This window comes from Vanacampus margaritifer, chromosome 3 (genome assembly GCF_051991255.1).
Source record: "Vanacampus margaritifer isolate UIUO_Vmar chromosome 3, RoL_Vmar_1.0, whole genome shotgun sequence".
NCBI lineage: Eukaryota > Metazoa > Chordata > Actinopteri > Syngnathiformes > Syngnathidae > Vanacampus > Vanacampus margaritifer.
Genome location: NC_135434.1, coordinates 10,552,717 through 10,565,759, shown reverse-complemented (window position 1 = coordinate 10,565,759; position 13,043 = coordinate 10,552,717). Strand labels below are relative to the sequence as shown.

The 13,043-nt window shown below is 36.5% G+C and overlaps 1 protein-coding gene across 2 annotated transcripts in view; it reads right to left on the bottom strand.

Annotated features, from left to right (window-relative positions):
• Positions 1-13,043, bottom strand: part of gpat2 (glycerol-3-phosphate acyltransferase 2, mitochondrial) — an 88,829-nt gene that overhangs the window by 29,693 nt on the left and 46,093 nt on the right. For both annotated transcript variants that reach the window (XM_077561162.1, XM_077561161.1), the window contains exons 3-10: positions 8,701-8,795; positions 7,481-7,576; positions 7,300-7,379; positions 5,170-5,280; positions 4,683-4,805; positions 4,116-4,215; positions 2,169-2,302; positions 1,010-1,109 (exon numbers count right to left, since the gene is read on the bottom strand). In XM_077561162.1, coding sequence (XP_077417288.1) covers positions 1,010-1,109; positions 2,169-2,302; positions 4,116-4,215; positions 4,683-4,805; positions 5,170-5,280; positions 7,300-7,379; positions 7,481-7,576; positions 8,701-8,763 — 807 coding nt within the window. In that variant the 5' untranslated portion in view covers positions 8,764-8,795. The remainder of the gene's footprint in view (positions 1-1,009; positions 1,110-2,168; positions 2,303-4,115; positions 4,216-4,682; positions 4,806-5,169; positions 5,281-7,299; positions 7,380-7,480; positions 7,577-8,700; positions 8,796-13,043) is intronic.

Genomic DNA, 13,043 nt, shown 5'->3' with positions numbered 1-13,043 from the left:
AGGGACACTTCACTACATTCAAGAATATTAAATTACGGGGTAACAAAAACTAGAGTGGAGCGTACTCAATAAACAATAGTGGTCTATTAACATTGGCATATAACCAATAAACAAAACTGCTTTCAAACACGCAGCCAATATATTTTCTCACATTAATGGTCAAAGAGGGGTAAAAATACACACCGAGTCTCTCATAAAGAAGCCGTTTGTTTCACAAAGATTACGCTTTTGTGAATTATTGACTGGCCAAGCGCTTTTATTAAGATATATGGCAATATATTGATCTTAATAAAACCAGTTACGCCTCCAAATGAAACACATCTTCGGATAAATGATACAAAGCACGAAGGGCTCCCTTGCTGGACACAAAAAAGAAGGCGATGAGCAGTTAAAAATGAGAAAGACAAAAAGGAAGGTACGGCATTACTTGAGGAGTACAAGCAATTATTTGCAAAAGGAGGAATAGTGAGTGTGATGAGACTGAGTTTGAAGAAGAATTTAAACGATGGTGTTTATTTTGATTGAAGAGCTGACTGGGTGGGGATGAAAAGAACAACAGCACACAGAAAGACAAATTACAAGGCCAGGTAGCTATCTTGTGCTTACCCAGCAATTTTATATCATCGCCAGCTTGAAGATTTTTTTCCCTTCAGCAAAATGCATTAGCATCATGTTTTTCTGATTCATGACCCAGGCCTTCATTTCCATTCACTTGTGAACAGGCCGTTTGTATGTTTCAAGACAGCGCGGCTAATGAGGAACTGCTCCAATTGTCAGGCTTGAATAGATTGTGCGGTGAGGATGGATTATTTATTTTATTCTATTAGAGTGGTGAGTCAGAGAAAAGGGAGTGTGGAACCTGATTTAACCTCTGATGGATTTGCATATGAAAGCTAAGCAGATGACTGTCATTTAATGACATCTAAACCAGGGCACGAGAGCTCATCATAGAGAGGAAAACTTCAAATGAGATTGAAAGTTCATCTTTGAGACAACACGTCAAACTTACAGATGTCATGACAGGTGCGTACAGACTGTCCATTTCTGCATCCTGCTCAGTCGCGGCAGATGGCGGCAAGAAGATCATGCCAATTTTCTGAAGGATCAACCTAAAGGAGAATCTGCCATGCATCATTTCACACCAATCTCACGACATCTCAAGACATGATGACGCATCAAGACTACCGATGGGCATCATAACAGATTTGTTGATTAACTGATTGATGATGCTTGTGTGCAATTGAATGACTCTACCTAGAAAACAGACAAATAACATTACTGGTATTATAAATATTTTATACTATATTAATACTTTAAAACTTATAGGCCAGGCTGATGTTCGCCGTAACCTAATTCATTTCTGGTTTCCGGTTTCGGTCCTTTATATCTGTGTAGCTTAGTGAATAAGACACTTGTTTTTTTGTTGTATTTTGAACCGGTTAGAGCTAGACGCCTTAGAAAAGTAGGGCTGGGTTTTAAAAATCAAATAATCAATATTGAATTGATTTTCTTTTTCAAGACCGATATCAATTCATACACCATGAATCGATTATTTTAATATCTTTTTCCCAATAAAATTTATAAGAAAATATAATTTTAGAGGAAATTTTTTTTTGTATCATACCGTTTTCTTGAAATTTACGATTCACATGAATTTCAATGTATTTTTCTTACATTTAACAAACACCTTATTTATTGCACTTTAAAACAATTCAGAATCTTTTTAATTAATATTTTCAATTATTGAATTAGAATTATGAAATATTTTCCATCATCCTTGCTGATGTCAATGTTTATGTAACACGTCTGTGATTATAACACGTGTTACTTTCATTAATAAACGGAATCATTTAACCAGTTACTGCCCCCGCATAATTTAATTTGGAATTTAATGTTTGTGGAGTTTTTATCATGTCCAAGAGCTGATGTTCCATAATTAATCAATATTGGACAGAAGTGCAGTGAATTGAATCGAATCGTGAAAAATCTAATCAAACTGCACTCGAAATCGAATCGATTGAGTAAATTAGAAAGAGCCCTATGAGATACGAGTGCTTTGAGCTAGCACGGTCACAGAACAAATGAAACTGTTATCGCAGCGAGTCATTGTTTACTTGTTATCACGGTGCTGTTCTAATGTGATGGAAGTGTGGACTTCTTTTTTGTACCTGAGGAAGGAGTTGTTGATTTGGACTGGACAAATTGCATATGGGACTCTCAGGTTGTTACAGAAAAGCACCAGGGAGAGGAGAACGCTGTCCACGATGCTCTGACGCACATACACGTAGACCAGCAGCGATCCCTGAATTATGTAATAGAAGCAGCTATGCATAAACAACATCCATCACATCGCGGTTCTATAGTAATTCTAAGAATGCTGGGTCTTGCATGTGTGCAAGGATTATGGTGGAGAACATCAGAATAAGGTGTGGAGAGGCTACAGGTAGACACACCTCAACGTGACTTGTTTTTACAATAATCTGCATTCAAGTTATTAGGAAATATGCACGTCTCTATAATGAAAGACAACTAGGTATACAAAATGCAGAAACAACGATTCTCCAGAAAGAACAACTTGTTTGTCATCTTATAAGATCTTTTTTATTATTATTATTACTATTACTATTAAGCAAATGAAGATTTAATTATGGCAGACTTGATTATATATCCACAGAGAAATAAAATACAGTTGTACTTTTCAGACTATTTTAATGAAAAGAGAGCAGAAAACAAGCAGGCAGAAAAGTCTTCCCCCCCACTAGAGTAACCTCATTTTATAATGACTTATTACTCTGCTTATTGTTCTGCTTTTTAAGTATCTCACACTTTTATACCTACTTTTTATTAGTGAAGGGTAGCGCTAACTGGAGAGACTAAAGGGGTACAGATTATGCAGCTCGCACATTAGCGTTGAGTCAAATCTCAGTTCAATTAATTAGCTGTTTGTACTTCTGGCTGACAGCTCCTCTGTTGAAGTTCCTTAGTGTGTTAAAATGATGCGTTCATTTGTTTCATTTGCATCCTTCAATTTATTTTAAATTCTCCTCAGTTTTGTCTCTTTTCTTTAGCTTTAGATAATAAATTAAAAAAATCACCCAGATATAAAAGAATACAAACTTGACTACACTGACCACTATTGGCGAATAAAATTGCCATAAGAGATTAACTGAAGGCAATTAGAAAGTGATTTAATTTCCAATCACATATTTAGCTGGCAGCTGAATGATTTGGAGGAGAATTTTAAGATGAAAGATAAATAAAGCAATCCTTTTTAGCCTTATATATATATATATATATATATATATATATATATATATATATATATATATATATATATATATATACTGCATTTAATTTTTGAATTATATTTTTTCTATTCATTTTTATTTTCACTTTTAGTCATTCATTTATTTTGAATTTGGGCAGTTTTGGTCCATACTGGCAGGACGAAATGTTATTTAAATGAGGGGGCGGTCCTAAGTGTGTCCTGGGTTGGACTTGGGTTGCAAACTGCCTATTAATGGTCGACTTGTTGTCGAGCAACTCAAGTCGCAAGTTGTGGTGGCAGTGGACAAGATAGTCGTCCATTGCTGAAGCTCTCCATTCAAGTCGGCGAGACTTCCTTATTCGCCGACCCGCTCACTTGACAAAAGTCCAACCCAAGACACGCTTAGGACGACCCCTTATTTCAATAACATTTTGTCCTGGCAGTATGGACCAAAACTGCCCAAATTAAAAAATAAATAAATAAATAAATGTATAAAAGTGAAAACAAAAACGGATATAAACAAATATAATTAAATTAAATACAAATGTATTTATTTATGTATATGTATATATTTTTGGGTGTTTTTATTTCCATTTGTATTTATTTTTTGGATCAAATTTTCAAACTATTTTTTTTTTTACATCCGTTTTTATTTTCACTTTTAGTCATTTATTTATTTAGTGTGTTTGAATTTTGGCAGTTTATCTCCTCCATAGTGCCTAATTTCAATCACGTTGTAACGGAGTCAGTCCAAAAACTCATGGCTTGAAACCCAGCACGATAGCAGCCGTATGCACTCATCTGGAAATAATGTCTGTGTGTGTATGATGATGGAGTGTGTGTGTACCTCTTCTGAGGCTCTGTGCAAAGCCACAAAATGGTTGAGGTTGACTTGAATACTGCCAAAAACAGAGCCGAACATCTTCATCATCAACCACCCCACACATCTAGTCGCAAGCAGAGTGGCGGCAATGCAGACAGACAGAAGAAAGGAGATTAAAATGAAAATTAATGGCTGATGACGACGAGAGTGGGATGACGCATGCAAGGTAATAATGGACAAACAATTAAGGCAGTGAAGTCCTGCAAATAGTCACATACACACTGCAGTGAAATCTGTCAATCTTCTTAATAATATTTTTATTTTCCATTTTCATTTGGAGGTTTCTCTGTTACACTTCATATAATTTCTGTAACGGCAGTAACAATACTTCCACTGTACCGACCGCAACAGTTATCTAGATTTACATTACAACACTTTATGGGAAATCTTTGGGTCTTTTTATGATTCAAATTTAGTCAGCCTTTCCGGAACGGATTAACAAAGAAAACCAAGGTTGCACTGAAAAATTGTATTACATTCCGCCAGCCTCAAATCTAAAACTTCATAGTATTCACATGATTAAAAACGCACCGTAAAAAACCTGGGGAGATGCAGGTATTAATTATGGGGCGAAATGATGAGATGGGATGGAGCTGCCCTTGGCTGTCACTCCCCTCAGGCGCTTTTGGGTTCGCTGCGAGAGCCTCCCTCACCCTGAAACACAGTCGCACGACAGATCAGTTAAACACGCTCTAAATACACTTTTTTTCATCCTAAAACACTCCCAGTAGGACTACAACAACCTTGAGTGAAGGAGTTAGCAACATGCTCAAATCAATTATTTTGACAAACAGACAATAACAGACAAAAATGTATGATGTGTGCCACTTGTTACACAGTTCCTGTCCATTCACTCCCCAGGTGAAACACTTCCTTCTTTGTCAGTTTGTGTCTCTTATCTGCTCGCCTTTTGGCTTTTCTTTCCCCAGAACTGTAGGACCCCCATTATATTTTCTGTATCTTCCCCCTATGATTTATTTACTCTCCTTTTCTTCATCAGCTCTGTCATGTCTGGTACCTGTTACTCGCACAGACCCTCTCCTGCCGGCTGTTAACAGGACTCGGATAAACCTTGCGCCCACTCACAAACAGCACACAGCAAGTCCTCCGCACTAGCCAGCCTCGGTACCTACAACAAAATGAAAAAAAAAAAAAAAACTTAAGTTAAATAGATAAATACTGGAATATATACAGGTTGAATAAAGTGTCTCGATACAAACACTTGCATAAGTTCTGAGGTCATTGGTTTGAACGTCGGCTCCGTCTTTTACTGAGTGTAGTTTGCTACTCTGAGCACTCTGGCTTCCTCCCACATTCCAAAAACATGCATGTTGGGTTCATAGAAGACTAAATTACCCACAGGCGTGAATGTGAATATGAATGTTTGTCTTGACTATATGTGCTTTGCAATTGGCTGGCGACTAGCCAAGGGTGCACCCCACCTTTCGCCTAAAGTCAGCTGAGATGGGCCCCAGCTAACCCATGACCCTATAAGGCGCCTTGGAAAATAGACGATATGAAGTTCTCATGCAACCAAATGCAAAAGTCTGAGACCTGTAGACACTCTTCTTCTACTGATGAGATTGATTTGCTTGATAATGTCATTGTTTGTAAAATTAATACTTAGTGTAACGTCACAAGATCCTCAAACGTTTTCATCTGAAGGCTGGCAGGGTATATGTCCATGCTTGTAATATTATAACTTAATTTTTTTTTCATAAAATTCCTTAACTCATTCACTCCCAACCATTTTCACTGAAGCAACTCCCTTCGCTCTCGGCTGTTTTACTGGCTTTTGACTGATTTTGCAAGTCCCACAGAATATTGTGTTGTATTGCTATAAAAACAGGGAACCTACCAAAATAAAAATTAGAGTCTCTTCTTTCATCAGGAAAAAAAAAAGTATATTTGTATCCGTTTCCGTTTTGCAACAATTAGCATCAGAATATAGCTAAGTTTCCTCATTATTCCCAAACCTGTTGAAAACAGTGGGGAAAAGAGCTTGTAGCAACATGGCCGAGGTTGATCTCTTATACTCTGCTGCCACCCGCTGGTCCTTTTTTTTCCTAATAAGTACTATTGCTTTAAGCAACCACTTCAGGTCTAAATCTGCATCAAAGCCTTCTTTGCTCTAACGTAAAAAAACATTTAAAAAAAAAAAATACAAAAATACATTTTTGGGACAATGGCAATATTTAAAATAGAACGTGTTTATACATTTTTGGGAGCAAATGAGTTAAGTACAACCAATAAGCCTTATGAAATAGTTTTCTGGTGGCAAATGACCACTGTGATTGGCTGATGTGTGAAAAGAGGCGGGTCTTCTACAGGTTTCATATAACTCTGAAAAACAATGACGAAGAGGACTGACGGCATTTCCTTACAACCCCAATAAACAGAGAGAGCCAGAGGAGGTAATCTTGAGTCGTGACAAAAAATGGAGGAAATTCAATTTTTTGTGGATGAGTGGCTGCACAAGTTCACCTCTCTGAGGTATTTCGGGGAGACAGACTCAATGATCTGCAAATTCTGCCGTCGGGACGCACAACTTGCGGAAAAACATGAAATTTGCTGATGATACTGGCACTGCCGGGCTAAACATTAACTTTGCATTTTAGTATTTCAGCTGTATAACTTCCATGCACAATACAATGTGATTAGAAAACATTGTCGTTTTTATTTATTTATAATTTATTGTCAAAGTATTTATCAGTAATACAGTGAAAATGTGAGGACATGTTAATATTTACATCAAAGATGTTATAGAGCAGAGGTGTCAGAGTCCGGTCCTCGAAGGACCTGAGTCCTGTATGTTTTTGAGGTTTCTCTACTACAACGCACCTGATTCGATGATCAGGATCATTATCAGGCTCCTGCAGAGCTTGCTGATGACCTTAAATATGAATCAGCGGTGTTGAACGTGGGAAACCTCTAAAACATGCAGCACTCAGGCCCTTGAGTATATTACCGAATATTGACACAACTGCTATAGAGGGTATAAGAACCTAAAATGTTAAGTATAAGTTAAGTAAGCCTTGGTACTTTTTCTCCTTTAAAGTTTTGACATTGTTCAGGAAATACTTTACTTTGTCTCAGTATTTTTTTCAGCACATCCCTAAACAGTATTTGGGTTTAACATGTACATTACCTAGTGTGAGTCTCATTGACACCGAGAATATTGTGGAAGTCAAGCGAGGGGTTTTGTCCAAACATCTTACGATGGTGTGTCTGAAAAATACAAAAGCGGCATTTGACTTAGGTGTCAATATTTGCCCACATTATTAGAATACCATCGGAAAGTACATTTAAGATTTTCTGTTGATTCTTACCAGACTGTCTGGAGTGCACTGTTGGCAGCACTGACCCACAATTGGTCGGAAGATGCCCATCACGGGCACAGGAGTCATCTTTAATGACCATGTCAACTAAAGGGTAAGAAAATAGAATTATACAAACACGCAACACTAATCATAGCAGGTAGCAAACAACAAAAACAGATGATATACTGTAAATCAGACATGCGGCATTTAGATGGCAAGCTCCAAAATTCTGTATAAACGTTGCTGTAAAATATGGTGTAATGTGCTACAGTAACAGAAACATGAATATTTTATTTTTTTTTCATTTTATATATGCACAATTATGAAATGTGCTTCCGAGCTTTTTATTTTATTTCGGTGCAGCATAGGGTGATATAATACAGGTATGGTGGCAACCAAAAATTGCAACATGACTATGAATACTAATAGTGCGTTAGAACAGGGAGTGAACACAATGACATGATGCATTGTTTAGAATTCAGACTGATCCGGTTTAGATAAAACAGACTAATGAATCTCGTGAAATCAATGACTTTGATCAATGATAATGATCTGAGAAAACAGAACAGTGCACTGAATAAGTGTCTTGCCAAGACACTATAATACTAGAATGGTACTGCAAGTACCATACTAAATTTCTAGTGTAACGATCGAACCAATGTTTATTACTATGTATCCTGAGCAAGTGTGAGTTAAATATTGTTGGATGTTTCATAACTCTCTCTGCGGTTTAATTCATTTTCAGACTTGAATGGGAAATGATCTTGTGAGCCATCTTATAATATAAAGACTACATACAGAATAAAGAGAATAGAATAAAATATCACTGTAATAGCGGCATCACTGCTGATTACTTTATCATTAATTTGTATCAATAACAAATACGGAAAAAAAGTGCAAAATAAAACACGTTAAGTCTGCACAGGAAAGCCAGAACCAAAATTCTAACCACAAACCTTAAGAGCTGTGAGGCAGAAATGCTCATTTATTCTCCTTTGCTAGCAAATGATCCACAATTTCAGGTAGTAGATCTTCAAAGCTCAATTTTTGAGCAACCTTTTTATTTATAGAAATTATTTGTATTAAAAAAAAACAGAAGCAAAATCAAATAGAAAGCACATGGAGCCACGACTGTTCCCTTGAGATTGGCAAGAACAAAGATTAGGAAATGAATGCACAGGGATAAATAAGATAACAATGGGAGAGAGTCATGCATGCGGTGGTCTTACAGCAGGTCTTTTCTGTGGAATCACCATGTCTCTAGTTATCCCACAATTCAACTGCTGCACCATGACGAGTCCAATAAAGCCTTCAATGCAGTTATCTGCCAAGGAAAAGATGGGGGTGGAGAGCATTTTAAGTATTTTATTAAAACACACACATATAAAATAAAAAATAACCCCCCCCCCCCCCCCCCCCCCACAAAAAACAAACATCCAAATGCCCCAAGGTCAGTCTAACATAACAATCTTGACTTTTGGCTCTTGCTAGATAAAAATTCATAAGAGCACTCACCTATCTATCATTATTTGCTCATAGATGCAATTTCAACCAACTAACCAGCACTTCTCCGCCTCCTCCATCACAAATGTTCTTCTTTTCATCCTCGCAGGCAAAGAGAGGCAAGAGTCTAGCTTTCCCTGAAGCTGGTTTGACATCTGTTCAATTTCTAATGAACCAATGACTTGGGACAATCTTTTGATTTTGGCCTCGCAATAAAAGAAGTCACTCTCAACAACAATGAAAGGTACAAGCGGACAGGTTCCCCACAAGCACGTTATAAATTGTTAAAAGTAGCCTCAAAATATTATGTAACTGATTAGGGTTCATTCCAGCAACAAAAATTCTGAAAAGAAAAATTGTTGCAAGGTATACAGTACACACAGTAACTAAAATGTTACATTAAAATTGACCTCTACGATTTTGAAACTGCCCAATGTTTTTGGGAAATATCTCTCAACAACAACAACAACAACAAAAAACATAATAATAATAAAACACACAGAAAATATGGCAAGCCTTTGGCAAAAATGTTAAAATATCAGCTCAGAAGGATTTAATCCAAATTGGGATGGCACAACCATACAAAGGTACGATTGATAGAAAAGGAGAAATATGATGATGACCATTAAGCTGGAAATTGGACAATTAGCTTAATTTTATTCCTAATTGTAAATTTTATCATAAGGACGCGCTGATATAAAAAAGATCATCTAAAATGTTCAAAATGTATTTTTGAATTTTCTTATTAAGGGTATACTAATATTATTTTAAATGAATAACAATAAATAAAATTGAAGTTGTTTCATGACTTTTACTGATGTTTTAAGTTTTTGCTTTACTATTTTATTATCAGTACCGAATTACTTTTTACAGGTATAGTAACAAAGTCAGAATTTTGGTACAGTGGTAAGTTGACAACACTATTTGGGCAGGAGGACCAAGCACGATTAGTCAATTAACTGCTGCCTCCATCTCCTTTGTAATTAACTCATTTGCTTCCAAAAACATATAAAAACGTTCTTTTTTTAAATATTGCCATGGTCATTAAAAAATATTTATACGGTTTTATGTTTTTTTTTAATGCTAGATAATACAGGTTTTGATGCACCTGAAGAGGTCGCTTAAAGCAATGGTAGTTATTACAAAAACGGCCAGCAGGTGGCAGCAGAGTATAAGAGCTCAACCGTGTTGCAAAAAGCTCTTTTCCCCAGTGTTTTAAACGGGTTTGTGAATAATGATGGAACTTAGCTATATTCTATATATTTTTTCCTAATGAAAGAAGAGACTCTAATCTTCCTTTTTGTAGGTTCCATGTTTTTCATTGCAATAGAACAAAATATTATGTGGACCTTTCAAAATTAGTGAAAATCCAGTAAACCAGCCGGGAGCGAAGGGGGTTGCTTCAGTGAAACTGTCTAGTGGTGAATGAGTTAACTGTTGCTTTTGAGGAACTGATTGTTGATTTAGTGTGTCTTTAAGCACTGAGGAAAAACGGAGGTGACTACTTTGCTGCAACTAGCAGAGGCAATATTGATTTAGTCTCAACTAGTTGTGATTTAAAAGAACAAGATGACGTCAGATATGGGACGTTGACTTCTCTGGGCAACATTATTCCTCTCAATATATCACTGGCGAAGAAACAGGAGTTCAAAATAAAGAGATTCCCACCTGATTAATTGCCTTTAAACCTTGCCAAAAATGAGACCTGAAACTGACCTGACCTGGTCTAAACAACTACTCTGATGCCTTATGAATACAAACTGAAGATAACATTTCTCCAAATCAACATATTTTAGATGGATTTGAAACGGTTTATGAAATCAAAAGCGGAAACTCTGAAGTGATCATAAGAGGACCAAGTGCATCCAAGAATCTCTAAAAAATAAAGAGATCTGGATCCCCACAAATCATGAACTCAAATGCAATTATTGTTTTTTAATAATGGATAAAATTCTTTAGTGTAAATTGTTTTCTGTTGCCAAGAGTCATCCTGATAATTAGCGGTATTACGACAAATACCATGCCTGAATCTCTCCTATTAAACCTCTTGGTGGTAATCATCCATCAGTTAGAAGACCCTTATTACATTCAAAGGAAGACTTTATGTCTTTGTATCTTACTCGGCTGATCCCACTCTGCCCCATTACTTAGCTAATTGAAACCCTAGCTTACCTCCCCCATGGGGAGATGCTCCATTTCTCCTGGCTCAAGTTCCCACATTCATTATCAACTCCACTGGGAGCAAAGTCACTGATAAGAGGTTTGCAGGAATCAGCGATGCTTTGCAGGTGCAGTTCTTGATGGAGGGGATATGGCAGCAAAACAGCAAGTAAAGGGAATAAACACCAAATTATGCAGCCAGAGAATAAGCAAAGGCTCTAATGGGGTTATATAATCCACTTCAGAGGAAAAACACCAATAGACTGTACTATTCTGTGTATCTTCCAATAAACTATTTCCTTCAACAGACTCTCATTTTATAATCCATCAGACTGAATAAGAAAATATAGAAAAAAACGTCCCAAATGACCGTACTCTACAAAACGTGCTCAATTATTCCTCTCCTTAACTCTTTGACTGCCAAAAACGTTAAATAACGTTTAGTAAAATCCTATGGAGGAGTGCCAAAGACGTTAAAAGACGTTTGTTTCAAAACAGAGGTGAAACTAACCATTTTCTATTGTTGATTACTGAAAAACGGAATAAGGTAGAAATAAACTTTTTTTTCTGATGAAAGATGAGAGTCCAATCTTTCATTTGGTAGTATGTGTGTTTCCATAGTCCAAACACATAATTTTCTATGGACCTTGAAAGATCAGTCAAAATGCTTAAAATCGGCTGGCACTGGGGACAACCCGTTTCTGAAAACGTCTGGCAGTCAAAGAGTTAAAAGCCAATCAGTCAGTTACACTTTTCATTTCATTACATCCATTTGTTTTGGAGCAGTACACAAAAAAACATCCCATGTATACAATAATCCAACAACAGTGCAACTGCATTAATAGACAAAAAATGATCATGGTTTTAAAATAAATACTATGCTGTTGCCCGCTATTGTAGTGGCAATCCTAATCTATACTAAAATATAATCTATGAGATAACGTACAAACAAAAAGCCATGTAATGATGTTTTGATTCTAGCAATACAAACATATCGGGTGATACACTGAATTATTTAAAAGCAGCCCACGGTCTTCTTCATCAAACCAGTGGGGACTGACAATTGTGCTGAGCATGAGAATACCACCAGTGGGACATCGAGATGGACTTTTATCTACGATCTGCAAGTAAACCTGGAATCGTAATATTGTTTATGCACACAACTATGCAGTGGATACGTCAAATGTCAGTCCCACCGCAACAAACACATACAGAAAATCAATGAGTGTATCAGTAGCTGTGCGTCTTGGAGCACGGCTGCATCGATTTCTTCACACTAAAGGAATTCTTTATTCTTTTCCTTCCTTAAGCTTTCCACTGCTTACTGTACACATCAATGTCCATGGCTCAGTGTAGGGAGAAAATTCTTAGATAAATGCATTATTTATGTAAAGGAAATATTTTTCAAAGTCCCCCCCCCAACGATCGCTTCTAAACAATCAAAGCATTTTTTATGATCAATTCATTATGGCTCTCCTTAATTAGCATATTTCACCTTCATCGCCAACTCTGCAACGAGAAAAAAAGCTTAAAATGGATATAGGCATCATCACATGTGCCACAGGTATAAAAAAAAAAAAAATAGGGGTGGAAGAAATAATTTTTAAATGCACTTGTAAACAAGTGGGAGTCTAAAAATACGTTTAATTTAGTCATTATTATTAAATAATGCAATGGTGATGTAATAAGGGGGAAAAGTGAATGCAGTGCAACGCTGCCTGAGAGTCAATCGTGCACATATTGTGAGTAGCAAAAGGACTGTTATACCATAACACGATGATACAGGAATATATAAGAGTCACACATTTTTCATAGGTATTGAGATATATAATCAGTTTCTTTGCATTATTTTTTAGGACTCAACTCCAACTCCAGTGACTTAATAAATTGCAACATAATAAAAACTGAT